The following is a 27,434-nucleotide window of genomic DNA, read 5'->3' as shown; positions in this document are numbered from 1 at the left end:
AGCCCTTCTTTCTTTCTGTCTCCCCGCCAAGACTTTTACATAGCTGAGAACACCTGGAATCTTGGCACCTCAGGCTATTGGTTAGACCAACCTTGGTTTCAAGGAAGAGACTGGAAATAAAAAACAGATAACCAAGACACTTTCATATTCCGTTGCTTATACATCTGATTGCTGCCCGCTCTCCATAGCAAAATACAATTAATAGTCTGCTGGATTAGAAAATAGAAAAGGTGTTATAAAACATAGCACTGAGATTTTTCTGCATACAAATTCAGCTAACTTGGCAAACTGAAAAGGCAGTCACTCATCCTGGGCTCTCCTTTGGTCTCTGGGCCTTGTGTATCTGTAAAACTCTTTTATGGGAAAAGTGTTCTTCAATTTCATTCGGAAGTTCTATCTTGCACACTCACTTTTGAAACAGGGGAGGATAAAAACTCAAAATAAATGGGCATTAAAAACCCCTTTGATAATATCAAACAAAAATGAAATTGAGTTTAGCTTTCAAAAGATCTGACTGCAGATCTTTATGGAGGGCCGTTTCTGCATGGCCTTTTTATGGCGCCCTGGGGACGGGATAAACGCCGTCCCCAGGGAGCCATTCGCACAGGCGGCAACGCAGCAGCGCCGACCTGACTGCGCTCCCCCTCCCCCAGGGCGGCGTCAGGCCGCCCTAAAAAACAACCCTTTAAAGGGTTGTTTTTGCCGCAACAGCGTGTTCCCGGTGGCGCGGTGCGAACCGCACCGCCGGGAACACGCTGTTTCCCTTCCCCGTCCCACTCACCTTGTCCCCGTCGTCGGCCTGCTGGCCTTGCAGCCCCTCCCTCACTGTCCTCCAACCCCTGGAGGTCGGAGGGCAGCGTGGGCGGGGCTTCAGAGGCCAGCAGGCCGGCAACGGGGACAAGGTGAGTGGGACGGGGAAGGGGGCAGAGGCGGCTCCATGCGGAGCTGCCTGTCCTCCACCAGCCTCCCCTGAGGCCGCACGCACGCTTGCGTGCGAACGGCCTCCGCCCCCATGCCGGCAGAATTCTTGCCGGCGTGGGGGCGCCTCGGGGGCCGTGCAGAAACAGCCGAGGTTTTAGTAGAAGAAGAGTTGGATTTATACCCTCCCTTTGAGACTTACAAGGGGCTTACAAACACCTTTCCCTTCTCCCCTCACAACAAACACCCTGTGAGGTAGGTGGGGTTGAGAGGGCTCAGAAGAACTGTGACTAGCCCAAGGTCACCCAGCTGGCGTGTGTTGGAGTGCACATGCTAATCTGGTTCACCAGATAAGCTTCCACAGCTCAAGCGGCAGAGCGGGGAATCAAATCCAGTTCTCCAGATTAGAGTGCACCTGCTCTTAACCTTGCTGCCTCAGCCACAGGGTGTTTGTTCCATAACGGTTTGGAAAGTTGGCAATGGCCCTACTGTGGAACAGCAAGTGTTCTGAGACATGTCACATCTCTTCACAAATCTCACAGTACTCCTTGAGAGATGATATATTGTCACAGCTTGCTCTTCATTTATGCCAAACACTTCACCCCTTAGATTTGGCATAGCCTAAAGTGTGTGGGGTGGGCTATTGCAAGTCTAGTGGGAGACGAACAGTAGTTGGGTTGTTGGTCTGAAAAAAACAAGAAGCATGTGTTGCTTAGAGGATGGAGAGAAATGTTTCGGAGGTGCCTGCTTTTGCACTTATTTGCTGCCTAATCAGCCTGTGTTTTTGAAGGTAAACAGACCAAGGTTTAGACATGCATTTTTCCAACAAGAGAATGCTATAGAGGAAAAAAGAAGGAAAAGAAATGTGCAGAGAAAATGCAGTTTCCTCCTAATGGATGCAGCACTATGTATGCTATTTTTTTTGCTGGGGGGGGGACACAACAGCAACTGAATAACAATTGTGTCTTTCTTGTACAATTATCTAAAAATAAAAAGCAAAGATCTGAAAGACAGTCAACCTCAGATCCTGCAACGAACGATGTGCATGTAGATGCATAGAACACAAATGTCTCTTTCACAGCCATTTGATGCTAGAAAAGCAGTTGTCCGCCTCCTGGACCACTGGGACTGAGTGCCCTCAGGGCAGCAATCAAAGCTGGGATACGACTTAGCTGGAACAGGAGTCATCCAGTGCACTCAGTAAGTACCAGACAACACGTCACCAGAGATGTCAAGCTTCTACAGGACCTGGGAGAGCTCCCAGGCAAAAGAGATGTTGCTTCAAGATAACCTGAGCTCTGCCAAGCACCTAAATAGCAAAGCGGCCTGTCTAATGCTGAGGAGGCATGAGAATTGTTAAAAATTATTGGTAAATTTGTGTGTGTGTGTGTGTGGGGGGGGTTAACCCAGAAATCTTTGGTAAAGTCAAATAAACCTGGTATCCATCACTTCCTTCAGGCTGGAGTTCAGTTTTAGCTTGTTCTCCTTCACCTGCTCAGCCACATCACCCAGGCCCTGGCCTAGGACCAAGACAGCTACTTCTGGAAGCTTATTTAAAGAAATACAGAAGTGTGTGTCATTGACATACTGAAGAGGACCTATTAGCAGCCGAACATAGGTATTAAAAGGCAATGGGGACATCATTAGATCACTGAGGAGCCGTCTGTCAATAGCTATCAGTTGTGACAGCTAATCTGGACCGCCAGCCTCATGTACCTCTAAAGACCAATTGCTGGGAAGAGCTGTTGCCTTCATGCCCTACTTGAGGACTTCCTGGAAGCATCTGGCTGGCCACAGCTGGAAACCGGATGCTGAAGTAAATGGACCCTGGATCTGATCCAGCTGAGCTCTTTGTATAATTCTTACATTATGAAGGGTAGAGAGTGTATTTCTGGTTTTGCGTGTCTCGCAGCTGAAGACCAGGAGCATGCAGAGATAGGAAGGAAAGGTTTGGGTCTTCGCACGCACTCCCCAAAAGTCCAGGGAGGTCCTGAACAAAGAAGTGGGACAAGAGAGAAAAGCTCAGCCTGGCAGGGAGGGAGGAACATGGGGAGGGAGCTAATGGGTCCTCCGTAGGATATGGCTGGCTGGTTAATGTTTAACTCCAAATGGCCAGAGGCAACTTTCTCTGGGATGCATTCCAAACGCAATAAACATTAAGCAGACCCACAGAGACGGCAGACACTCTGCCAAAAATAATCACAGTTCCATGTTAGCTCCTTCCCCCCGCCAGGACCTTGGCCTAGTTTGCATAGGGAAGCCATCTCCCTCTCTCTCCTTGCCTCAGTAAACCCAAAGCTACAGGGACTTATCCCTAGTTTTGTCTGGGCAGTCAGTCAACTTCCTAAGATATTCTAGTCCAGAGAAACTTCTGATAGTTGAGGCACGCTTTCCTCCTGAATTTCAATTGGAGGCACGCTTCACTTTTGCATCCGAAATGGTGTACTTTTGGAATGTGAGCAAGCAAGACTGGTTTGCCCTCGGAGGAGTCCACCAACCTTGCATTTCTGTAGAAGTCATTGTTCTGAGTGGCTCTCCTTAGAAAGTAGATGGACTAGAACAGAAACTTGTGCAGAGATGGGAAAGGGTGCATAACTGATTACATTGGGCACGACTGAATGATCCAATCATAACAGATGCAGAAACACAGCAGATTTGCTCAAGCACTTCCCACTGATTGTAAGAAAGCAAGGCCAGAACAACAAATGGTGCAGAGCAGAGCAGGATCACAGAAGCCAACCAGCCAGCCAGTCATCCTTCCTTCCTGTGCAATTGTATCCTACCATATACTGAAGGTCTCGTAAAATCTGACAACCTAAAAACAATGAAAATCTTGGACAATAAAACCTGTTTAAAATTAATAAAACCTACTAAAATGCATTTTGGAAAAGAATCTCCAATTTGGTGATTTTTGAATTCCTCGGGAGAAGGGTAATATTGCAGGGCAAATCTACTTGAGGACCAGGAACCACGCAAAATTCTTTTACGGAACGGGGTATTTTTCTTGCTCAACCTAGGACTGTGCGGAAATGGCCCAAGTTTACCAAATCTGGTACCTGAGATTATTTAACTGAATATTCGACAGGGTTTTTCAGCATGCAAGGCACTGAGCTTTATCTCTTCTTTAAAAAGGGGCATATACAACATTATGAGTCAGAACATAAGTCCATCAATCCCTGCATAGTCTGCGCCAGGGGTCTGCAACCTGCGGCTCTCCAGATGTTCATGGACTACAATTCTAATTGGCCATAGTGGCAGGGGCTGATGGGAATTGTAGTCCATGAACATCTGGAGAGCCGCAGGTTGCAGACCCCTGGTCTACGCCAACCATCAGCAGTTTTTGAGGGTCTTAGGATGAGAAAGGTGTTTTCTAACTATGCTGTCCTTTTATCAGGTGGAATGGAATCTGAGACCTGCATGCACATCATGTTCTCTGCCACGGTTGCCCAAGGCTTACCTTGTGGTCCAGCAGGACCCTTGACACCAGGAATACCAGAAGGCCCCCGGATGCCAGTATCTCCTTTTGGACCTGCTGGGCCTGGGGGCCCCTGTGAGGCCAGTCTTCCTGAAATGGAAGCAGGAGGCACTCAAGGAGAGGTTCACACATTCATAAGTTCATGGAAAAGAAATAACAATGAACACCAACAAATGTGGTTGACTTGAACAAAAAGGGAGCTATCAAGGTTTGAGCCTTCATGGAAGATATGTTCCTTCCAGATCCAGCTGTGTGCTGTGTGGATAAAATAACATTCTTATTTACCATTTCTGTTTTGTTTCTGTTATGTTGCTTTGTCTGAGTTCTTGGTTATTTTCACTATAGTGCTGGGAGATAGGTTGATAGCATTCCCACTGTACCATTTGGAAAAGGGAAGACTGCTTAAGGTCTTCTAAAGAGCTGATCAACAGTGGCGTAGTGCCCACGGGATAGGGGGCACTCGACGCCCAGGGCAGAGCTGTGGTGGAGGCGTGGCCAGGTCGTGGAGGGGACGTTCTGGAGCAGGGCGGGGGCGGGCAGCACTGCGGCAGGGGTGCAGGGCGCACACAAAATGGCGGGCACAACTGTGAAACTGACAGCTCCATGCGACAGGTGAAAAAAAGATCAATTTCAGCTGGCAATGCTTTTGGCTGGTTGTTTTTGGCAGGCTGTGCCAAAAAGGCTCTAACTGATCTTTTAAAAATGTCTGCAGGACATTTTATTTCTGCTGTGCAGAAATCACCACTGTGCAGAGGCATATCCAAATTTGCTGTCAGGCAAAATTATGCTGTCCCAGCGTAACTTGCCCAGAAGAAAGTTGTCGCCCACTTTGGGGTGTCAACCCACAGTTTGAGAAGCTTAGACTTACTGGATACATCCCCTTGGTGGATGGATGAAGTCCAGCAGGTACCTGAATATGATACTAGTGGGGAGGTTGCTTTTTCTTTCTCAGAGGATATCACCACAAATCCATTTAATGCTGGAAAATTACACATTGTGTTTTTTTAAGCTCACTAGATTGCTTTGAATTTAAATGACCCTACATCTGTACCTACCATCCCGTCCCGGAATGGTTGTCCTCAGTCTGTCTCTGGGACCTGGAAAACCTGCTGAAAACAGAGGGTATAAGTCACAGGGTAGAGTCTTTGCAAACAGGGTGGAATAACTGCCCATACCTTTTTCCCTACTGACCCAGGACTTGCCACTCTTTTATGCTCCTTAGAATGAAGGCAGAAACAAATAGTCACTTAATGGGAGTTTGAATGCTGATTCAGTAGGGGTTGACTGTACCAAAATAATACAGAGAAGCAAGTTATTTGTCCCAGTGCTTCCATCATTCATAGTGGGCCCATTCTCCCCATCCTTTTTGATAGTCAGCAGTCTGGAATAGGCAATGCCAAGGGGGGGAAACTCAGGCCTGGGACATTTAAATACCACCCTATTGCTAACAGGGCACAGAGTACTGAAGTTAACCGGAGCTGCTTGTCAGGAGTAGCACCTGCCCCCTCCTGGCATTAGACAATGGGGATGACACCTAGGCAATGGAGTACTGGTTCCACCGGGGTGGGGGCCCTGCGCACTGACCTTCCATGTAACCACATCTGTCATATGTTAATGGATCTTTTGTTTCTTTAATCTGCTTCTATGCGTTTGGAAATGTAACTAGCCAGGCTGACCCTGCAAATGCACTCTGGATGGAAGGAGGTGATGGTGAAGGCTGCAGGCACAGCCCAGCAGGAGACTATCGCTTGGCCTTGGGATACTTGCAGAGGTGGGATCCAACCAGTTCTCACCACTTCTCTACAAGTGGTTACTAATTTTTTTCTGAGTGCCAAGAAGGGGTTACTAAAGCAACCTCCCTGCCCAATAGAGACTGGAGGTGCGTGTGTGCGGCGGCACCACTGTTTGAATCCCACCACCATCGGAACCTGTTATTAACATTTTTGGATCCCACCACTGGATACTTGTCTTCGTTTTCTCCCATTCTTTGGGAAATTGAGAGGGGGGAGTTCAGAGGAGTCAAAGGGGAATAAATATGACTGTAAAAGCCAGGATGGCCAGAACCGGCTTTTTGAAGCCTGAATCCTTGATGCCAACTCAATAAAGACTACTGATCCTGCATCTAGAGTCTGCTTTTTGATTATTGGTCCAAGACCTGACATTGCTGTTGTATTTTGTCTGGGGACACGGACGCATCTTTAAGGCACTGGCTGCAACGTCTCAAATGTGTTTCCTCCATCCTCTACCACCAGCAGCCTCAACCATGAAGGCTAGCAACTTTGGATTTAAAAAATGAAGCTGAAGGTTGAAGTCTGTGTCTGCTTTTCAATATTCCCATCATCTTCCCCCAAAATGTGGCAAGCCGCTCTCTTGATGTTGGGGAAATGGCATCCTAGCAGTCACAATGCTAGTCACTGTGCCAAACCCATCATTTGGTGGTTCTTTCGCCACATAGTCACCACATAAATATAGCTGTGTTGTCATCCATCAATGGAGTTTTTAGAAATCTGATTCTTGTGCCCAAAATGCTGCATGATGCACAACATGTTGTGTGTGCAGAAGCGTAAATGAGGAACAGCACTGGCTTGTCTCACAACATGGCCAAAGATTGCAACACCTTTTTTTTTTTTGCATAATGTGGGCAGCCTGGATCGCTCTGTCCGCTTTGGGCATGGTGAAGAATATCTTCCATTTGATTCCGTCACCCTGCAGACTGTCCCTATTTTGACCACCATCATATTCTTTGTGCAAAGAGAAACCAAAGCGACTTTCTTAATAATTCTGCCCACCCCCCGCCTTCTCTCTCTCTCTCCTACCCTTGTGCACCAAACCAGAAACACATGTTCCATCAGGGCAAGGGAAGGCCTGATAAATCTTTCCAGCTGCATAAAGTTTAAGCCAAAGCTGGAACTACTGCCAGACCCTAGAACGGTCCCGGCATCCAGCTGCTTTCAATTTAAACCTACCCTCTGCCGGGTGTACTTCTAACCAGCTCAGCTGCAATGCTGGCGGGAGCCTGGCGGAGGCGAGGTCGGATGGCTGCAGTTGACAGTCAGAAGCAAAACTCCACTGACCCCATTTCTTTCCAGGGAAGACACAGCCAGTCTGAGGATGTTCCTGCATTCTTCATGTGAACTCGACAAACTTACTGGACACATGCTGGCACTCGCCAACCAGAGCAACGTGTGTTAGGGGCTGTCTATGTGTGCCACAGTGCTGTGAGAGCACAGAATGTGGGACTGGCAAAGCTTTGATTGAGCTTCAAGATTGCTCCAAAATTGCTATCACTGTCAAGGATCAAACTCATTGATGAAGAGAAGAAGAAGAGTTTGGATTTATATCCCCCCTTTCTCTCCTGCAAGAGACTCAAAGGGGCTTACAATCTCCTTGCCCTTCCCCCCTCACAACAAACACCCTGTGAGGTAGGTGGGGCTGAGAGAGCTCCGAGAAGCTGTGACTAGCCCAAGGTCACCCAGCTGGCGTGTGTGGGAGTGTACAGGCTAATCTGAATTCCCCAGATAAGCCTCCACAGCTCGGGCGGCAGAGCTGGGAATCAAACCCGGTTCCTCCAGATTAGATACACGAGCTCTTAACCTCCTACGCCACTGCTGCTCATTGATGAATGAGAAGCTAGAGCAGGGAGCAGGCCCCAATCCTACCCTACCCCACTCCCAGAGGTGTAGCGAGGGCAAATGGCACCGGGGGAAACACCTGAAGGAGCAGCTTGGCGGGGCTGCTGGGCACCCCTCAGTCTGGCCCCACCAGGTCTGGCCCCGCCGCCACCTAAGGTAAGTGGGGCGCAGGGGTAGGGTGTGCCTACGACATGGGGGAAAGAGGAGGGGTGTGGGGGCGATTTTCCGCCCCCACGTGATCAAATGTGGCCGCCTGGGTACATATTATGACCCCATATGTCCCCATGGGCCCTTTGCCACTCCCCTTATTCCTTTCAAGTTGTTCAGGAAAGAGGAAATGGAATGAAAAACTAGTGCTTTCCCTTCCCAGAGAACCTGATCGGGATTTCTGCAAATTTAGGGATTATGTTCGCACTTCTGAGTAGGTGACTTTCTAGATTTTATGTATTTCATTTCCCCATGCCCAGTAATCCTAGCATTTTTCTCCCTGTTCGCTTACCTTTTATGCTCTCATCCCCTGGGCTCCCCTGAGCAGCCAGAGAGCCCCACAGAGCTTGAGAGTCTGCGGAGGCATCTCCCTTAAAGGATTGTCGTCTGCCAGGTACCAGGGAAGTCACAGACTCAGCTGCTGAGAGGGTTGCTACCTGGGAACAAGAGCAAGCATTTTCAATTATGAAATCCTCAGTGAGGAATGTAAATGATATTCTCATTACATGATGATGATGGAAACACAGGTCCACAAGGATACATTATATTTACCTGGGCTGCACCTAAAATGGTTCAGGGCCTTGGTCAGAACATCCAAATGGCACCTGCTCTTTCACTAACTAACATGGGTCAATCTATTGGGAAGTTCTCTTGCATAGGTCCCCAGTTTGCAAGTTCTTGTGCAGTGGCAATTCATAGAATCATAGAGTTGGAGGAGACCCCAAGGGCCATCAAGTCCAACCCCTTGCAATGCAGGAACACACAATCAAAGCAACACACAACCAAATACACATCCATTTTAATGGGAGATTACACAGGAGAACATCTCAGTAGACTGTGCCATCTGTTGCACCAGATCCACCAGCTTCCCACTTGGCCTCCTTTAATGGTGCCCAGAATCCACCTCGTGATTTCTAAGCACAGAAATACAGCCTTGGGGAAATGTGGCCTGAGGGCAGGCAGCAAATTAGAATCCATTTGCACATTTGTGCACCACAAATTACCACTGGAAAAGCACCCCCGGGGTGGGAGTCCTTTCTCTGATGAGCCAAGATCAGACTTGTTTCAAATTAAGGAGATCCTGAAGGTGGCCTGTTGCCAGAAGGAGCAGAATCTCATCACAGCTTTAACTTGCTCTCAGTGAGGCCAAGGATTTTTACCTGCTCTGACCTATTATAGTCAAGAGGCTTCCTGGATAAGGGCTTATGGGGTAAGAGGGAAATATCACATCCAGTAGCAAAGCTGAGACACGTGCACACATGCATGGACACACACACACACACACACACACACACACACTCTCTCTCCAAATTAAGAGAGACACTGACCTTGGTTTCCAAGAAACTGAGGCGCTCAAACAGCTCTGACATTTTGCTGCAATTTAAGCAACCTGGGGAGGTAATTGAGAGAAGAATGTGTGAAGGGCAGAGGTGTATCAAGGAGAAATGGAGTTCGGAGACAAAATCTGAAATTTCCGCCACCCTCCCCCCACCACCACCACACACACACAGGCGCCCAGGTCTATTGCCCAGAGCCCAGGTCTGCCACTTGGAGCCCACACTGACATCCAGGTCTACTGTCTGGAGTCACCACCGGCATCCAGGTCTACTGCCTGGGGCTGGTGCTGGTGCCCAGGTCTATGTGCGCCTGGGGACATGTCCCCATAGGCAGTACACCCCTGGTGGAGGGGAGGGCTTACAGGGAATACCTGTTTGCTTGTTTGTTTAATTTATCCTGCCTTTTCAACAAATGGTCTGCAGAAATAGCTTACATCAAAATTTAAATGAGCATATGACACTGCCATGGGTCCTGCTAGTTCAGTATTATTTATTGGCAGCACATCTCCCAGATCTCAAGAAAAGAAAAATCTTTCTATAGATCCTTTTTTGATGAAGACACCAGTTGCTGAACCTTGACGGGGCTGCTGGGAGGGTGAAAATGAAGGTACAAAATTCAGGGTGTCAGGAAGCCAGGCAAGGTGTCCCTGGAAAAGAATAGTAGCATCCCTGTTCCGATTCAGTATGTTATGCATCTTCTTTAAGGGATGCAGGTGTGGAATGGAGGGGAGTACAGAGGCGTAGCGCCAAGGGGACGGGGGTGCATGCGACGGACTGGGTGGACGCCCCTGTGGAGGTGTTCTGGGGGTGTGATGGGGGTGTGATGGGGTGTTCCGGGGTGGGGCGTTCCAGGGGCTTGGAGGGGTGCGCACCGGGCGCATTTCCCCCTCACTTCATCTCTGGGAGAGCATAGAGGAAATTTTATCGGGGGGGGGGGGGGGTGATTGTGGTGCTTCCTGGCAGCTCTGGATCTGCTACCTGTGAACCAAAGCTCTTGCTCAGGATTTCTGTTAAAAGCATCACCACAACACAATCACAGAACGGGAAGAACAATGGGAAATCATGACAACAAAGAAGAAAAAGCCGAACATCCATTTCCCCTGAAGGTCCTAAAACAACTGAAGATTTAAGTTTGCTGCTTATAAGCCGTCAACAAGGCATATGAAAACAGGACAGAGTTCTTGAGACCTGAAGAATTACGTAAAAGGAGTAATTCAGGGAGATGCAGCTTTTCTCAGTCCTTCACAACAACATGCTCTTTTTCTTGACTGCTAAGGTAGATGAGCTGTTCTTCTCTTATGCCTCTGCTTAACCTAACCAGGGCTGAGACATGAAACCTTTGGACGCCAAGAGGCAAGACTCTCACATTGTCTATTTTGCAAGGAGTCTTGGGAATACCATCAGTGATTCCAAGCACTGCTGTCAACCATCACACATTTTCAGTTCAAGACCTTTACTGTCTATTCAACCCAAAATGAGATTACTGTTTGTAAAAACGTGGGAGGACAGGGTCTGCTTACACTACTTGCCTGCTATATGTGCTGAAGTCATTGGGTTGGGTGAGCAGATGGCTAAGTTCCAGTACTATGGCTTGCTAGTTTGGCCTCAGCCTGTGAGTTTCGAACAGCGCAATCCTAAGCAGAGATACACCCTTCTAGGTCAGCCGAGTCAGTCTTGGCTTTCCTCACAGAATCCAGACCACAGAATACAGCAAAAACGCTGAGAATGCATTTAAGGTGACTCTTTTGCCACCCTCTGCTATTCCTTAAAGAGAACCTCCAAAATCAGAAGTCATGACCCAAGGATGGGGGTGGGGAGAACAGAACTGGGGAGGCATTTGGAGGAACTAGCTGGTAGGAGCACATGGTTAAGCACTTCTTCCTGCTAATTCTTCTTTGCAAATTCCTCCCTCGCCTGCACCTTTGCAAATATAGGTAATAATTGGTTTGAAGTCTGTGGTGTAGAGATTGTTTTTGGTACCTGCCAAGTTGTCAAGGAATTGCCTTTTTTATATATGTCCAGAGCTGCAGGAAGAGAAAGGTCTCTCCCAAACTCTGAGATACAGGTGATCTCTCAGTGACTTGAGGCCTCTCCCCAGATTTATGGAGTTACAGACTAAAAATTTGTTTTTCCTTCAAACAAACTTTCTTTGTGCTCAGATGAGTGAAGATCACACACCACAGTTCATTCATAAAATGTAAACTGTGGGCTTGTGCAGTTTCCTCAATTTGCCTCTGGGCCATGTAGGAAAGGGACAGTGGGTTCAACCCTTCAGTTTGCACTTTGTTCCTCTATTCAAAATTGGCCCTAATAGTGAAACTGAGTGAGGACTGATAGGTGAACCCCGTCCCCCTTCTCTGCACAGACCCAAGGCAAATTGAGGCTGCACAGCCATTTTGTCCTTCATTCTTGGAATGCTGAATTACCTGTGTGACACTATCACATTAAAGACACACCTCATTTAGACCAACTGAAAAGACAGAATGCTGGGGGATTATCTTCTGCTTTGTTTTGTCTTCACAAACTTCACTGAACTGTGCTTTCATTGACACCCCAAATTACCTTGTTTTACAAAAATATTTTGATTGATCAAAAAAGAGATTCTCCTCCCTCATTAACCAGGTACCAGCTTTTAAAAATAGTTGAAATTAGGTTGTTGGTTTTTTTTAAAAAATGCAGCTACCTAAAAAACCAAGAAACAGCAGCCACCACTGCAGAAGAGATAACGCCTCTTCTAAAGGTGAAAACAGACGTAACAGTTTTGAATGCTGGGGCTGATCTGGAGGAACCTTGACCACATATCAAAATATATCTGTCCTTCTCCCGCAAAATAATGCACTTTCAAACTGCTTTCAGTGCTCTTTGAAGCTGTGCGGAATGGCAAAATCCACTTGCAAACAGTTGTGAAAGTGGTTTGAAAATGCATTATTTTGTGTGTGCGGAAGGGGCCTATGAAGCAGGGGCGGGGATTGTGATCTGCAACGTGTTTCCCACTTATTGATTTGGAATCCTCATCAGTGTCTCCAAATTCTCAGGTTTGGTTCAGAACTTTTGTATGCTGCAGGAGGTACAGAGGTGGGCTGTTCTTCTGTTTCTCTTAATCAGCAGCAATTTGCATTTTCAGTCACCTTTACAACTAATAAAGCTTAAAGGGGTCTTTGGGTTCTCCTATTTGTTCTCTTCTCTCCATCTATTTCCTTGCCAAAGTCTTTCCCACTGAAGCAATCCCTACAGCCAAAATAAAAAGCAAGAGTGTTTAACTAAACCTTCTCCCACACACTGGGGAGTGGGGGGGCGGGGGAGGTGCAGAGCTCTCCTTAGCCCTTGGGTTAGAGCAACAACTACAGGAAACCTCCCAACTCTCAAGCCTAAGGTGAAGACAAGCATAGCATTCTAAGCGTGTTGGGGGTGTGAATACACTTTGGCTGCCCTGCAATGAAATGAAAATGCTGTGGAACGCAGTGGACGTTTGTTAAAAGTTCTTCCATCAGTTTTAAAATACAATTTCTGTCTTCACCCACCCCTCTTGCCTGGCCGCACGAGGACCTGCTCCCCGGCAACCACAGCAGGGCTGCCATAATTTTCATTCACTTATGCACAAGAATACAAAAGGCAAGAATGGTTGCGTGTGGAGGCCCGGCATTCTCATTCGTGTATGAAAAGTTTTGTACATCTGGCAAAACTGTCTGCAAGTTTGAAGCAGAAACCAACTGTGCATGAATTCAGCTGGCGAGACTCCTCCTGAGGTCACCAACAGGCCTTCCCCACCCCCCACCCCAATCCTGAAGCAATTTTTACTTTTAAAACCAGTTTCTTTTCTTTTTTAAAAAAAAGTCCAAGGGAGACAACAAATAATTGAGAAATCCATGGCCATTCACGGAGGACTTTAACAGTTTTGTTTTTAAAGAAAATTAAGGCAGACCAACAGCGGTTGGACCGTGGCAGACAGGTCAGAACCGAGGGCGGAATCAGCATCGCGAAATAGCTTCTGCTAGGAAAACGTGTGCATATCGTCTAAAAACAAGAGGTTGCTGTTTTTCTCCTTCTGCACTATTGTTTTTATTTGCATGCAAAGCTATGCAGATTTAATCAGTTAAAACTAATATGAATAAGAATGCTTTGACTGTGTGAGGGTGAACATCTGTGTTTTTGTGATGGGTGGTACTTTTCCCATAAAACTATAGGGAAGGTAAGCACATGGGAAACTACAACCAACTTTTAGGAAAGTTTCCAGGATTCTTCTTGTAGCTCTTTTTGCTGCGGCAAATGCACAGATACACAACACTCTATCCACATGGCAGTTTTCCCTGCATTTTCCTTGACTCTGCCCCCCCCCCAACCATTCCCTTCTACTTTACTGCTAGATTTTTTTTTCCAGCTTCCAATCAGCAACTGCTAGATTGCTAATGCATTGTTACTATCTACTGTCATAATCAACTGGTTCCTTTGAATCCCCGGATTTCATTTTTTATAAGTAAATCTCTAACCCTTTTCTTTCTGGAGCGATAAGAAGAAAGGTACGTTTCCACAACAAAAAATAGCTAGTGACTGACTAAAAAAATTAAAGCTTGAAATTCAGAGGAACTCATAGATAGTGGCAATAGATCATTATAACATTATAACACTATAGAGATATAGTTATTATTTAAAAAAACTGAAAATAGTCCTCCTCTGTTACAATGGGGAGAAAGGCGCCCAGGAGGGGATGAGACAAGGAAAACGGCAACGATGCAAGTGAGACTTTGTACACATTCCTGTGCAAAAAAATAGTCCTCTGGTGTTATGATGGGGAAAACGAAGGTGAGGAGGGACTAAGGAAAACTGTGCTGTTGTATGTAAGGCCTTATATAATGTACACTTTCCTGTCCAGAAAATAGCCCCCTGGTGTCATCATGAATGGAGGCGGGAAAGGGTTGAGAGAGAAAAACGGAGCCATCTGAATCTGGTTAGGGTGTCTCTGAATGTGTGCATCTCTGCAAAGCTGGGCCCAACAGAGGCAGAATAGAAGAGGATAGTTCTATAAGTGCTTGTGACGCACCATTTCATTTCATTTCATTTATTGAAGTTAATAGCCCTTCCCTGAAGGACTCAGGGAAGTGAACAACAACAAATATAAAATATAACTTTAAACACAGTATAAAATAACTTTAAAATATTATATAAAACCAGCTCAAACCCCACTTAATAAAATCAGGAACCATGTAATATCAGATGGCAGCATTTTCTTCCCCCCTCCCCCCCTTCCACTGTGATCCACCTAAGAGTTCTGATCCATGGGGTAAAGACCACTGAGCTGGAAAGTTAATGGATAACATTGCAAACGTAAGGCAAAACAGAGAATCATAGTACCATGTGTTTAATTAGCATGCAGATTGACTGCGCTTATAACGCCAGCCCAGCACAGCCAATTCCCACAATGCATGGATGAGTGTCTTATGCTGTAGAACCAATTCTATTAACCCTTGGCAAGTTGCAGGCGTGACAAACCCGTCCGCAGCCACTGTTGCCGCATTGGAGGGAAAATTGACACTCAGCATTTCACCCTTGCCAAGATTCCCCAAATTGTATATGAACGTCCTGCTGCCCATTACAGGCAGTTTCGACTGGTCATGGAGCAAAAGAGCCAGAGCTAACAGAGCCAAAACAAATGTTCAAAGAGAACTATAAAGAATTACAATGTGCTGCCTACTGCATATATGAATTAGATCAAAGAGACTAGAGCAGGGCAATCAATCACCCCCTGAATTTTATGTGGCTGACATGGTGAATTCACATTCCCTAGCTGGTTGCAAATCCGTTTGGGTTTTTACAGCGAGTTTTATGAAAATGTTCACATGGTCACAACCCACTCTTGAGTTTTGTGTTTCAAGAAGAAAGGTGGGATATAAATTTAAAGAACAAATAAGTAATGAATACATATCTCTATGACTCTGTGTTGTATACTAAAGGTCAAACTATACTTGGTGTCTAACATATGGTCCCGAAAGGGACTTGCTGCAAGATGCCAACTGCACGCTCTCTATGGCAACTCAATTTAGCGTTGTTACAGGGGTCCAATTCTGGTCGAGACTGCCGTGCAGGTGGGGGTGGACGCAGTGGCACTGTACCCCCCTGAGAGGTCCCCATCCTCCTCAGGTTCCATCTCCAAATCTCCAGGAGTTTCCTAACCTGGATCTGGCAACCCTCCCCCCTCCCCCATCACCTGCTAGTGGTCAGGAGGGACATATTTCTTCGAGAATGCACCTGAATAGGTTGTAGGTCGGACAGGTAATCTACGCAAAGGAGCACTTCCATGCCCAGCATCCTGAGTATCCAGGTAACTGACACTCTCTGAAAAGACAAAAGAGAAAAAAAAGACATGTATGAATCAGTGAACAATCCACTAGGCTGTAGTGTGCCTGAAGGACTAGACCAGTGGTTCTCTACCTGTGGGTCGGGACCCCTCTGGGGGTCGAACGACCCTTTCACAGAGGTCGCCTAAGACTCTCTGCATCAGTGTTCTCCATCTGTAAAATGTATAAATGTTAGGGTTGGGGGTCACCACAACATGAGGAGCTGTATTAAAGGATTGCGGCATTAGGGAGGTTGAGAACCACTGGACTAGACAGGCAGGTTGAGCCACCTTCTGCACGTGCAGAATAATGCACTTTTAATCCACTTTCAGAATTGTTTGCAAGTTGATTTTGCTATTCCGCACAGCAAAATCCAGCTGCAAGGTGCACTGAAAGTGGATTGAAAGTGCATTTTCTGCATGTGCAGGCCTGAAAATATTCCTAGTCCTATTACATTGTTTATTGGAGATCCTTGCCATTTGGTTGAACTGTTTTTAAAATCTTGTAATCTGCCTTGAATCTCAGCGAGAAAGATGGATTATAAATGAGACAAATAATTAAAATTATAATTAGAAATAAAATAAATATTCTTGGGCTCTTCATTGTCCCTGCATAAACAGGTAGTAGAAACAGTGAGGAAGTTAATCTAGCCAATGCCTTGGTGTCATACAGATTACTCTAAAGTACTCTTCATTGAGCTGCCTTGGAGGCAACCTGGCAACTTCAGCATGTATGAAATGTAGCAGCCACAATGCTCAAGGAATCTGATGAAATGAGAAGCCAGCTGAATTGGCTTCCAGTTTGTTTCTGGGGTCAATTCAAAATGGTGAGTCTTCAGCTGTAAAAAATTTGGGTTCAAATTACCTGAAGGATGGCTTCCCGTGTTCAATCAAGCCTTGAATTCAGATAACCGGGACACATCCCCAGGATAGAGTTAACTCGGCCCTCCAGATGTTACACGAACAGCCTTCCTTATCATCCCCTGCCAGCATGATGCTGGCAGGGGATGATGGGAACTGTAGCTCTTAACATCTGGAGGGCCGCGAGTTTGACACCTATGCCCTAGGGTAATCCAGGTTAGCTGAGATTTGAATGCTGGCAATTCATAAGAGAGTTTTCTCAGCTGCAGTCCCTAACCAGTGGAACTCCCTCCTCCAGGAAATATGATGCACCCTCATTGTAGGCTTTGAGGAATAACCCGAAAGAATGTTTATTCTGGAAAGCCTTTGAAAGGATGCGATTAAAATCATAAGAAACAAGCCTTGCACTTCTACTGAGGTTTTATTATTTTTTTAAGCATTCTTATGTTATGGTTTCATTCTAGGAGCTGCTTTGATTATTTGTTTTGGCATAAAAATTCAGTCAATAAATAAAATAAATAACTGCGTAGGATCCAAATCGGTTAGTAATACTGCATCAGAGCTCACATCATTATATATCTGTGTATTTTTTTGCCCCAACTTCTGAATTTTTATTGTTGTTCTAACAGATAACTATTTCTTTAGTGTAGTGCTCATTCTTTTGCAGCCAATTCTAAGGGGAGATGGAGCGGGCCTTACATCGTATGCCTCCAGGATATGATGGAGAAGGGGCCAGTTACACCAGCATAGGACTCTAGCGCTGCTACACCATTCTTTGGCACAGGTGCACACTGAGAGACTGTGGGGACTCCAGCACTGGGGTGAGGGAGAGCACCCAGACTCCAGATGGACTGGACTAATTTCCATCAGTTCTGCCAGCATGGCCAATTGGCCATGCTGGCAGGGGCTGATGGGAATTGTAGTCCATAACATCTGGAGTGCCAAAGGTTTGCCACCACGGTGTTAGAGGCACTTCACCCCCCACACCACACCCCGTCACAGTGCCCCCTCTTCTGCTCTGTCACCAGCAAGGATGGTGTGGAGGTTGGCGCAGGGGTGCCCTCAGCAGCGTGGGAATCCTGCTAGAAGGCGCTATCACTGATGAGCAGAAAGCACATCCTTCCGGGGTGGAGACCATTGCTGCTCTGGGTGGGCAAGGAACTGGCTTAAGGTGTATGTAGGGGGGGAATGCTGGGGCCCATGCCAACACTGGCAGGTGCCCAAGTACCTGTGACAGAACTTGAACTCTTTAAGTGAGAAGGGGTGGCCAGGGATGCTATGAGCAGACAAACGGATCTGACACACAGTAACACAATTCAACGGAAAATGTTCCTACATAAACCATCCTCCCCCAAAGAACGGGGAGCTGTGCAAGAGTCCGGACTAGGGGGATTTTCTCTTCTCATGTTCCAAAACATTTCACCTGGCCCTCGCTCATACCTTGGTGCAGGCCTCTAGAATCCGCCTTCACAGGTATACTTACAAAATATATAAAAAACTGGCCTGCAGCATGAAAATGTTTGCATAGTTACTGGCATGTTTTAACAGGGATAGTTTCAAGTTTGAGGCCACATCATGATTTTATTGCAGATAAGAGGATGTGAAAACTCAGACCCTAGTCAGCAACTTATATTGTCAGCCATCAGACATTTGCCAACTCCCTTTCAGCATTTTCTTCTTGTTCAGTGTTTTGCTGTAGTAATTGGGATTCCCCCCAGCACTTTAACTCCATAGTTCTGCTCTCCTCTAGGCCCAGTTCCCCGACATGCCAAAAAACTGCTAGACTTCAAATCCGGGATAAACCCCACCTTAAGGGTCCACCACCCCTTGATCCAGCAAAAATAATAATTCACCACTCCTTCTAGAGTCAGAAAAAATTGGCAGGATATCTGACACATATTGGAGCAAAAAAGCAGAGTTCTGACTTCTATTCATACCAGCTTTCTCCATTCCCTGGCTTTGCCTACAGTCCTCCTATTTTTAAATTCACAAATTGGCAACCATATTTGGACTTCAGCAAGAACTGAAAGGCCACCGACTCACCCCTGGGCAAGCCAAAACAATGGGGTAGGAGATCACAGCTAAGTGATAGACCCTGGGTTTGAGATTCCAGGTTCAATCCCAGCCATTGCCCGCTAAAAGGATTTCAGGTAGCAGGTGTTAGAAAAGACCCTTGCTACACACTGTCATAAGCCATTACTGGCCTAGACAATAGGGTTGCCAGATCCCTCCTGCACACTGCTGGGAGCTTTGGGGAGGCGGGCACAGGGGGCACCAATCGGGATCCCCATGCAATGATGTCACTTCCAGTATGATGTAGAAGTACAGACATGGGGCTGGGGGGATGCTGTTTGGACAAGTGCTATAGCACCACCACCCCCCAGGCGCAATGCTTTCGCGTTGTACCAGAAGTGACATCATTGTAAGTGAGGATATGGGAACATTCATCTCCCCTTCCAAATGGCCCTACTTCCACCTGGGCTACGACCAGTGGAGAGTTGGTGCAGGCAGCGGCAGGAACTGGTGGGCAATTGCCCACCATTTGCAAGCCCCTGGGAACCCTATCTCATTGGAAGTGATTGGAACTTGTTGGAGTTGAATGAGGAAAGGCAGTGGGAAGTGGTTCTCAGCAAAAGGCACACACCCAGGTGTGTGTAGGTCCCAGATTTCAAATAACCACATTTTCCACAGAAGGGAAAGGTCTGTGTACATTTTGTCTGAGGTGAAAGAAGCAATGACTCAGGATGATCCAGAAGGGCACATTCCATCCCACCCCTTCACTTAAGCTAGAAAATTAATGAAAATGGACCTGACAGCAATGCCAGATAGACTTTGGCCTCTTCCGCACTTGCAGAATAATGCACTTTCAATGCACTTTGCAGCTGTGCGGAATAGCAAAATCCACTTACAAACAATTGTAAAAGCGGATTGAAAGTGTATTATTCTTGCATGTGTGGAAGGGGCCTTTGAGCGTGAAATGTCTCCTGTCTATTGTGGGAGATGGGATGGAAGGAACTATGGGAAAGAGCTAGGACATCTGGAAAGGAAAGTGGGGAGAGTTTTGCAATGTCACATTTGTAAAATCAGAAGAGGCCCAAGTAGTGCAAAGAAATACTAACTTCCATGTGGATTTTTTTCTGATTCCATGATGAAAAGAATTTTCACATGCTTAAAAGCACCTACTTCTTTAATGTAACACTTGCGTGAAAACACATGTCCGGTGGTCTACGTAAGAGTGAACTGAGTCTTCATTGTTTGTGCGTCCATATGCTGTGATCGCACTGAAGCGAAGAAAAATTCCAGGCTTGCTACTAGCTATTGCATTCAGTTTCCTGTTCAAACTTCTAGCTCCTGTGGTTGCAGAGATCATGTTCGAAAGCTTGTGGGAAATGCCTACTAAAATCTCAGAAGCTGCTGAGTAACATTTCCAGTGTTCTAAGGACAAAACTTTTAATATCCCGTATTCTATCGTTTCCCTCCCTGCACCACTAACAGAAACAGAACACGCGATGCAACTTCATTTTTTCCTTTAAAAAATGAAAAGTAAGAGAATTCATGCAAATATGTTCAATTTGCTTGATTAAAGCTGGTTGCATAATATGCATATACTTGGACAGAATTTTGGAATGGAATGAGCAGGCTAGCAATTGTCCTGAATAGTGGCCCTTTCAGCTCAACCAAAATAAAATGTCACTATATGGTACACAGAAATAAAAACATTTCCCTCTGAAGGAGTTCTGAATGGTTTTTAGCCCAAAATATTTTATTTCCAGCCTCAAAATGTTTTATATGCATTCTGGATTTTAACAATTCTTTTTGGGAAAACATTTTCAAAACATTTTCACTTGCTGTGTGGATGTCTTCAAAATGTTTCCCATGCCTCTCTGCAGTCCCCAGACTTCCTCTTCAGCACCATTTTCCTAGCTCGCTCCTTCATCTCGCCTGTTTATTTTCATCAGGTTTTTTTTTTAATTTGGGGAAGTTATATCTTCAAAGCTGCAAAGACATGACCCGAGGAGAATTGCAGCGCAAGGCTTTTAAACATTGAAGCTACGAATTCACAGCAAAGTCAAAATAAAACGGAAAAAATCACAGAACGGCAGCCAGGAAGCTGCCGGAGGGCTTTGTGTGTGTGTGTGTGAATGTTTTGCAAACGTTTTGCAAACGTTTTCAGTGATTTGCGTGGAAATGACCAGTATGTAGGTGTAGCAGAGGTCGTTTCCCCACTTACCTGGGTGAGTGGTTGCTGCGCGCTACTCCCAGTGCGCCAATTATTTCTGACGCCTTCCTCGGTTTCTCAAAAAAGGGCACCATTTCAAAAGGTGCCAGGAATGTCATGCGCTGAGGGCGCGCTGGATGACAGCGGTAGCCGCCTATAGGGCGGCGTTGTCACGACTCTTGTAATGGGACTGTCAGGGACCCCGCCACTTGGGAGAGTAGCCACAGCAGCAGTGGGTAAGTGGGGGGAACGCCTTGTGATCTGAGGAGATGGAATCAAAAGTACATTGTTTGAAAACTCTGGGATAGATATGGGACGAAAAAGCAAGGAGAAAACGAGGATCCACTGCTGGTTATTCTGGAAGGATTAATGGTGCCGGAGGTGCAGTGCTCTCAAGCCATACCCACTGCTTAAGTTTGGTTCACACATGCAGGAGAAATAAGTGGCAAGGGACCTGAGGCAGTCAAATGGACAGTATCCCTTCAGTGGGGAGATCCCATTTTGGAACACAAATACTCCCTGTAAAAAGAAAACCCAGCACAGCAGGCAAAGAGTGAGGTTAGTATCTTTCTCCCTGCTTTACTAATTTTCTGTCTGCAGTTATTTTTTTAAAAAATGTGAAAGAACTTTCAAAGCTGAGATCCAGCACCGGGTTTCTGGAGCGTTACAATCCATTCTCACTGTCAACTCACTGCCACTTCATTTCCCAGTCTTTGTGAGCCAGGCCTTGGGGACAGGCTAAGCGCCATAGGAAAATGCTGTGCATAACTGCGTGAAAGAGAGAGCACAATAAACCGCAGGCACAAGTCATAATAGATGATGGCTAGCTGTGCCAGGAGGCGCAGGGGCCATTCCGCAATTAAAGAGCGGACACTACCTGGTGTGAAAATCCCACACAGTGAAATCCTAGCCTGTAGATAGATACTCCCTACATTGAACTTGGCAGAGTTCAGTGGGAAATGAGAGACGATGGGGGGGGGAGGGGGGAAGAGGCTATGCAATAAGGGATAAGACAGCAAAGGACCAGGAAGAAGGGTGGGTGGGGGAGATGTGGAAGGAGAGATTTAACAGGGGAAGAGTACCTGGACATGAAAAAGTCATCGTGGTGTGGCTTCCACGTTAATAAGCGTGGAACATTCTCTTTTTACCAGCATCTTTCAACCTTCTCATGCCATTTCAACATGCATGAATGTTGCCAACAGACAGTAGAGGAGAATAATGTCGAAGGCTTTCACGGTTGAGCTTACGCTAGGAGCTTCTCGGAAGTATGGCCGTGTTCTAGCAGAATGTTGCTAGAACACGGCATACAAGCAGCCCGGAAACCACCACAGCGCCCAGAGGAGAATAATCTTTTTTTTCAATGTATTTATATTTTAGAAATGAAACCATGTGGGGTCTGAATGTGGCTTCAAAGTCTCATCCAAGTTTCGGGGGCCATTCAAGTACTTGGGATCGTCCAGTCATCCTAGAAGAAGATGCCTCCAAAAGATTACATATTTGGAGCCTTGTGGGGAGGAACAATAGCTCTGCGGATAAAGGGTCTCTGTTCAAGCCTCCATGGAGACCTTGTAAGAGCGACGGGTATCAGCACAGGGCCAGCAGGGCCCAGATTAACCTCCTAGTGGGAAAAGTAGTTCAGGCATTGTCAAGGGCCCCACACTAAGCCACTTTGTGCTCTTCCTGTTTGCAGTGTGGCTGTATGCTTCACAGTAGGGTTTCCCCACAGCTTTCCAAAGAAAAGGTAGGTCTTCCACCGTGAAGTGTCCCTGGATGAGATGATCAGATCCACCATTTTGCCCACCCACTACTGCCATGCTTGCTCCCCTCCAAACCCTTTTTGATGCCTTTTTTCTCTTTCCCAGGCTATTTTGTTGGACTAAAGATAGAACTTCTCACCAAGCTAATGTCTCTTTAAAAAGTCTTCAGATCATCATGATTAATGTAAAAGGTTGGAACTACAAATCAGCCTGTCACTCTTGTTTCCATTTTCCTGTTGCCTTTTTTCTTTAGTTTCCATTGGACTTTTTTTTTTTTTGCTTTTAAAAATGACTTTAAAAATAAAATAAGCCCTTCTGAACAATTTCAAATGGTGGAACTAGGGCAGGGGAAGGCAGGGGGAGCAAGAAAATCCAAAGAGAAAGACTAATGCAGACCATTTCATTCACTTTCCCTATAAAGGCAGGGGGGGAAAGTTGCATTTTTCCCACTTTTGGAAAATGTGGGGATTCTCTCATTTGCGCTGTGGTTTGTTTGGGAGTGGGGAAACAATGTGCTTAATCAGGAATCTAACCCAAAAGGTCAGAGTACCCCTACTGCAGAGTACAGACCTCACCCTTACTGCAGAAAGAGCAGACTAGAGTAGACTCCTGGTCGCAGAGCAGACCACAGTGCACAGATGGCCTAAATGTCTGGTGAAATCTAGAAAATGTAACTTTTAAATTGTAGGATTTTGGTGTGGCTTTGACATTTGAAACTGATACCTACATGCAAGTAGTAGTATTTCTGAAGTATTAGACATTTGTCATATTATCTAGCTGTATAGCAAATGAGAAAATGGAATTACTTTACTATGTACTTTACTGTGTAAAGTAATTTATACTTTACTGTGTACTTTACTGTAATTTATACTTACTGTGTACTTTACTGTGTAAAGTAATTTATGTGTTAATATTTTTGTGCATTTTTAAACATTTAGGGCCCCGTTATAACATATTCTATAGGTCCCGTAGTAAAGCATTAATCCAACCCAGGGCTACATGTTTCCAAACTGCCTTAGCTCAGAGAGTGCATAACTGATGAAATATGGGAGATTGGGATTTTTTCCGCCATACTTCTTGGCAAGATTAAAAGCCTGCTGAGGAAGGGAGTGCTGATTTGCACTGAGGTAAGGGTGTGGAGGGAGGAGCAGTCCTACCAACCTTAAAGTGGGGCTCGGAGCCATTCTGAAGTTACAAGTGATCTCCAAATTACTTCTTTTGAAGGAAACAGCAGCTTTACAATGGAGATTCCATGGGATATCATAGGGGTAGAGCGGTAACCTTGGTATCTCCTGATGTTAAGGGACTACACATTTCCAGCATCTCCTTCGCCAGCATGGCCAATTAGCCATGCTGGCAGGGGCTGATGGGAATTGTAGTCCATAACATCTGGAGTGCCAAAGGTTCGCCACCACTGTCATAGGGCTTTTATGCCTGCCTTACTTACCTCGTGGCAGTGTGCTTCGTAATGGAGTTTTCCTGAGTTATTTTTTGTTTGTTTGTTTGTTTGTTTGAATGGGATTCTCCCCCTGCAAATTTTTCACAGCCAGGCAGATTTGCCACCCCCACCCCCCTTCTGTCTGATTGGAAGAAACTGTTTTTGTGTGAGTGGGGAAAGCCAGGAGGAGCGAGGAAACCCAAAGAAAGCAAAACACATGTTGATTCCCCTCACTTTCCCTTCGCCTTTCTTTGTAAAGTCACACTTTAATCGGTCTTTGCTTGGAACACTTAGGTCGAGCCTGTTCTGTGCATAATGGACTTCTAGTGGGCTCTCCTCCCATTGCTCTGTTTACACGTGAGGAGGCAGCCCACAGCTGGCAACTCAGTTTGAAATGTCTGCAGCATTTTTAAAAGTGCCACCTTTTTATTTTCCTGTACATTTCTAGTATATTTTAATCCAGTTTTTAAAAAAATGATGCAAATTTTCAATATAATGCTGTATTGCTATTAGGGGTGTGCATTTTGCAAAGCTGAACCAAACAAACAAACTCCCAAACATTTTCTAAGGCTGGTTCCGCATGGGCCAAAAACAGCAGTGTGAAAACAGTATGAAAATGGTGTAAAAGGGTTTAAAATGGTGTAAAAGGGTTTATACTGTTTTCACACCATTTTCACACCGCTGTTTTTGGCCCATGCGGAATCAACCTTACTTTTTAAAGCCAAACAATGGCTTTTTGAGATGTAGCTAGCAATCTTGATCCTAAAAAAGCTGAAAAAATATAGGATTTTTTTTCTGGGATCATTACAGGATCACTGGCTACAGAAACCCCTTTTAAAAGGAAAAAAAACCTCTTTGGCACATTTGCTCCAGGCGCTTTAAAGTTTCAATCTGCCCTCTCTTCTGCTCTGGTAGAGCCTATGGGGATCTTTCTAGGGCTCTGGGAGACCTGGTTTTTAAGGCAGAGGCATCATATTTTCAGCACAGCTGCTAGTGACTTTCTGTATTGGAACCCCCCCAAGTTTGGTAAAGTGACTTTCTGTATTGGAACCCCCCCAAGTTTGGTAAAGATTGGGTCAGGGGTCCAATTTTATGAGCCTCCAAATGAGGGGAAATGGGGGCCAGTAAAATTAGACTCCCTGACCCAATCTTTACAAAATTTTGATGATTTTTCTAAGATGTTTAAAATTTGGTGTCTCTGTGTTAAAAAAAAAACAAGCCCCCAAGCCCTGGAAAGATTCCCCATGGGCTATAACGAAGTCAATTTTTTTCAGATTCCTGAACCCCTCCTCTCCCCCCCCCCCCAAATCGTAACAGTATGAAAACTCGGGAATATTCAGAAATCCCAAAATTTTTGGGATCCAATATACCATAATCCAAATTTTCCAGAAATTTTAAAAAATACTCCTAATCACTATACCTGTATATCGCAAAAGTGGAACCATTGTTTTAAAAGCGTGGTGCCAGAGAAAGCGGTTTTGAAAATGATATAGTGCTTTACATCCTGTTCACAAATAGATGTAAGTGCTGTTTGGAACGGCCCTCTCCACACCACTTTACATTGAGTTGAGGCAGCAATTAATTTTTTTAAAAAAAGATTAAAATGAAAATGTGAAAGGGCCCCGTGTCAGGTGATCAGAGGCCATGAGTGATATCATGCCAAAATCATAGTCTGGTTTGCTGATGGGATGTGAAAATGCCAAAGCTAATACACAGTATGAACATGTGGAATCTTGCACGGCATTACACTCTCTTAAATCTCTACAACCATAACAGTGGCAACAAACCAATCTCTTTTTTAAAAGTGAAAGCTGAGAAATCCTAGGAACGACAAGATCATAGCAACAGTTCATGATAACAAATTCAAAGAAGCTACTTTTTTTTTTTTAAGTCCAGAAAAGCGTATGGTGGCGCATTGGGGAGAAATGCAGGAAAAAAAGGGAGCTGACAGACCACAGAGCAGACAAAACTCCTGTGTGGATGTTCCATAATATTGCCAGTGCGCATGCTTCTGCATTTAAAGCTGCAGTGACAGGGAAATACAGAACCCTTGGATGTAGCCCAGCTTTTCTGACCACTCTGCAGCCATCATATCAACATTAGCCCTAAATTAAACTGAAAGCAAGCAGAAAAGAATTAAGTGTTAGAAGGGGGACTGGCTCCTCACCCCCTCTCCCTTTTAACAGGTTTTCCCTGCCTGGCCAGGAATCTGCTTTCCTAGTCCGGCTGCCTCCCTCTCTATGACACTATTCTTTCATCCCCCACCTAGTGATCCATTAAGGTGATGGCAAGAGGAAACCATCCATCCTTCCTGTTTATAGAGTCTCCCTTGCTAGGTCAGCATCGCTGCCCTCCTCTAGATCCTGTCCGCCCCATTACCTTGCAGTGTTTTTCTGACTCCTGCTGTTATCTGACTCTTTCCAGCTTCACATTACTGAAGACTTCTGGGCAGAGGGGAGGCCAGGATTCCTGTTAATTCTGGCTCTTGCAATAAGTTTGAAACAGCCAATGAAAAACACATTATGCTTTAAAAAATAATTATTAAGCCATCTTTTCTCCTCGCTGCAATTAGTTACCCCCTACTCCAAAAGTAAGTTACACATCATGATATGTCCTACTCATATTTTTAATGCCTTTAACACATGTCTGGTTGGGGCCCAAAGGGTTTTTCTGCCGAGCTTATTTTCTACCCCCGTTTCTGCTTTTACAGGAGGGAAAGGAGCCCAATCTTGTTGGAAGTTAAGCAGGGTCAGATTTGGAAGGGAGACCACCAAGGAAGGCTCTGCAGAGGAAGGGAATGGCAAACTACCTCTGCTTTTTTACTTGCCTTGAAAGTTCCTTGCTGGAGTCTCCATCAGTCAGTTGTGCAAGGAGGCACTTGTGTACATTGACTTCTTCACACCATATGGACTAGGGAATTTGGATTTGAAAGAGAACTAAAGTAAAGACTTAAGAATGGGGGGCTTTGGGGCAGGGGCTCATGTAGGCGCCATTGTTAATTTTACTCTGGACACCCATCTGTGTGTACCATGCAATCTTTTTCTTTCTGTTCTGCTCACCAGGGAACAAAGCATGACATTTTCACATCTACAACTCTTCTGTAGCTCACTGTATCTCTTCTTGTTTGCAAGCTGAATAAACAAACTTTCCTTCTTCCATCTCCCTCCTTTCAGAAGCAAATATTTACAATGAGTTTGTCAAATGCATCCCAGGGAAGGGGGAGACATTTCTCCGGAGGGCTTCAGCATGAGTGGTCAAG

The 27,434-nt window shown here is 45.6% G+C and overlaps 1 protein-coding gene across 5 annotated transcripts in view; it reads right to left on the bottom strand.

Moving 5' to 3' along the window:
* The window catches only part of EMID1 (EMI domain containing 1), a 76,384-nt gene that overhangs the window by 20,223 nt on the left and 28,727 nt on the right, over positions 1–27,434 (bottom strand). For 4 of the 5 annotated variants that reach the window (XM_048514083.1, XM_048514081.1, XM_048514084.1 and 1 more), the window contains exons 4-8: positions 15,813–15,899; positions 9,561–9,622; positions 8,525–8,669; positions 5,449–5,502; positions 4,376–4,483 (exon numbers count right to left, since the gene is read on the bottom strand). In XM_048514083.1, the coding sequence (XP_048370040.1) occupies positions 4,376–4,483; positions 5,449–5,502; positions 8,525–8,669; positions 9,561–9,622; positions 15,813–15,899 (456 nt within the window). The remainder of the gene's footprint in view (positions 1–4,375; positions 4,484–5,448; positions 5,503–8,524; positions 8,670–9,560; positions 9,623–15,812; positions 15,900–27,434) is intronic. The other variant, XM_048514082.1, reaches the window with a different exon arrangement.

This window comes from Sphaerodactylus townsendi, linkage group LG13 (assembly GCF_021028975.2).
Source record: "Sphaerodactylus townsendi isolate TG3544 linkage group LG13, MPM_Stown_v2.3, whole genome shotgun sequence".
In the NCBI taxonomy this organism is placed as follows: Eukaryota; Metazoa; Chordata; class Lepidosauria; order Squamata; family Sphaerodactylidae; genus Sphaerodactylus; species Sphaerodactylus townsendi.
This window is presented reverse-complemented; position numbering and strand designations above follow the sequence as displayed.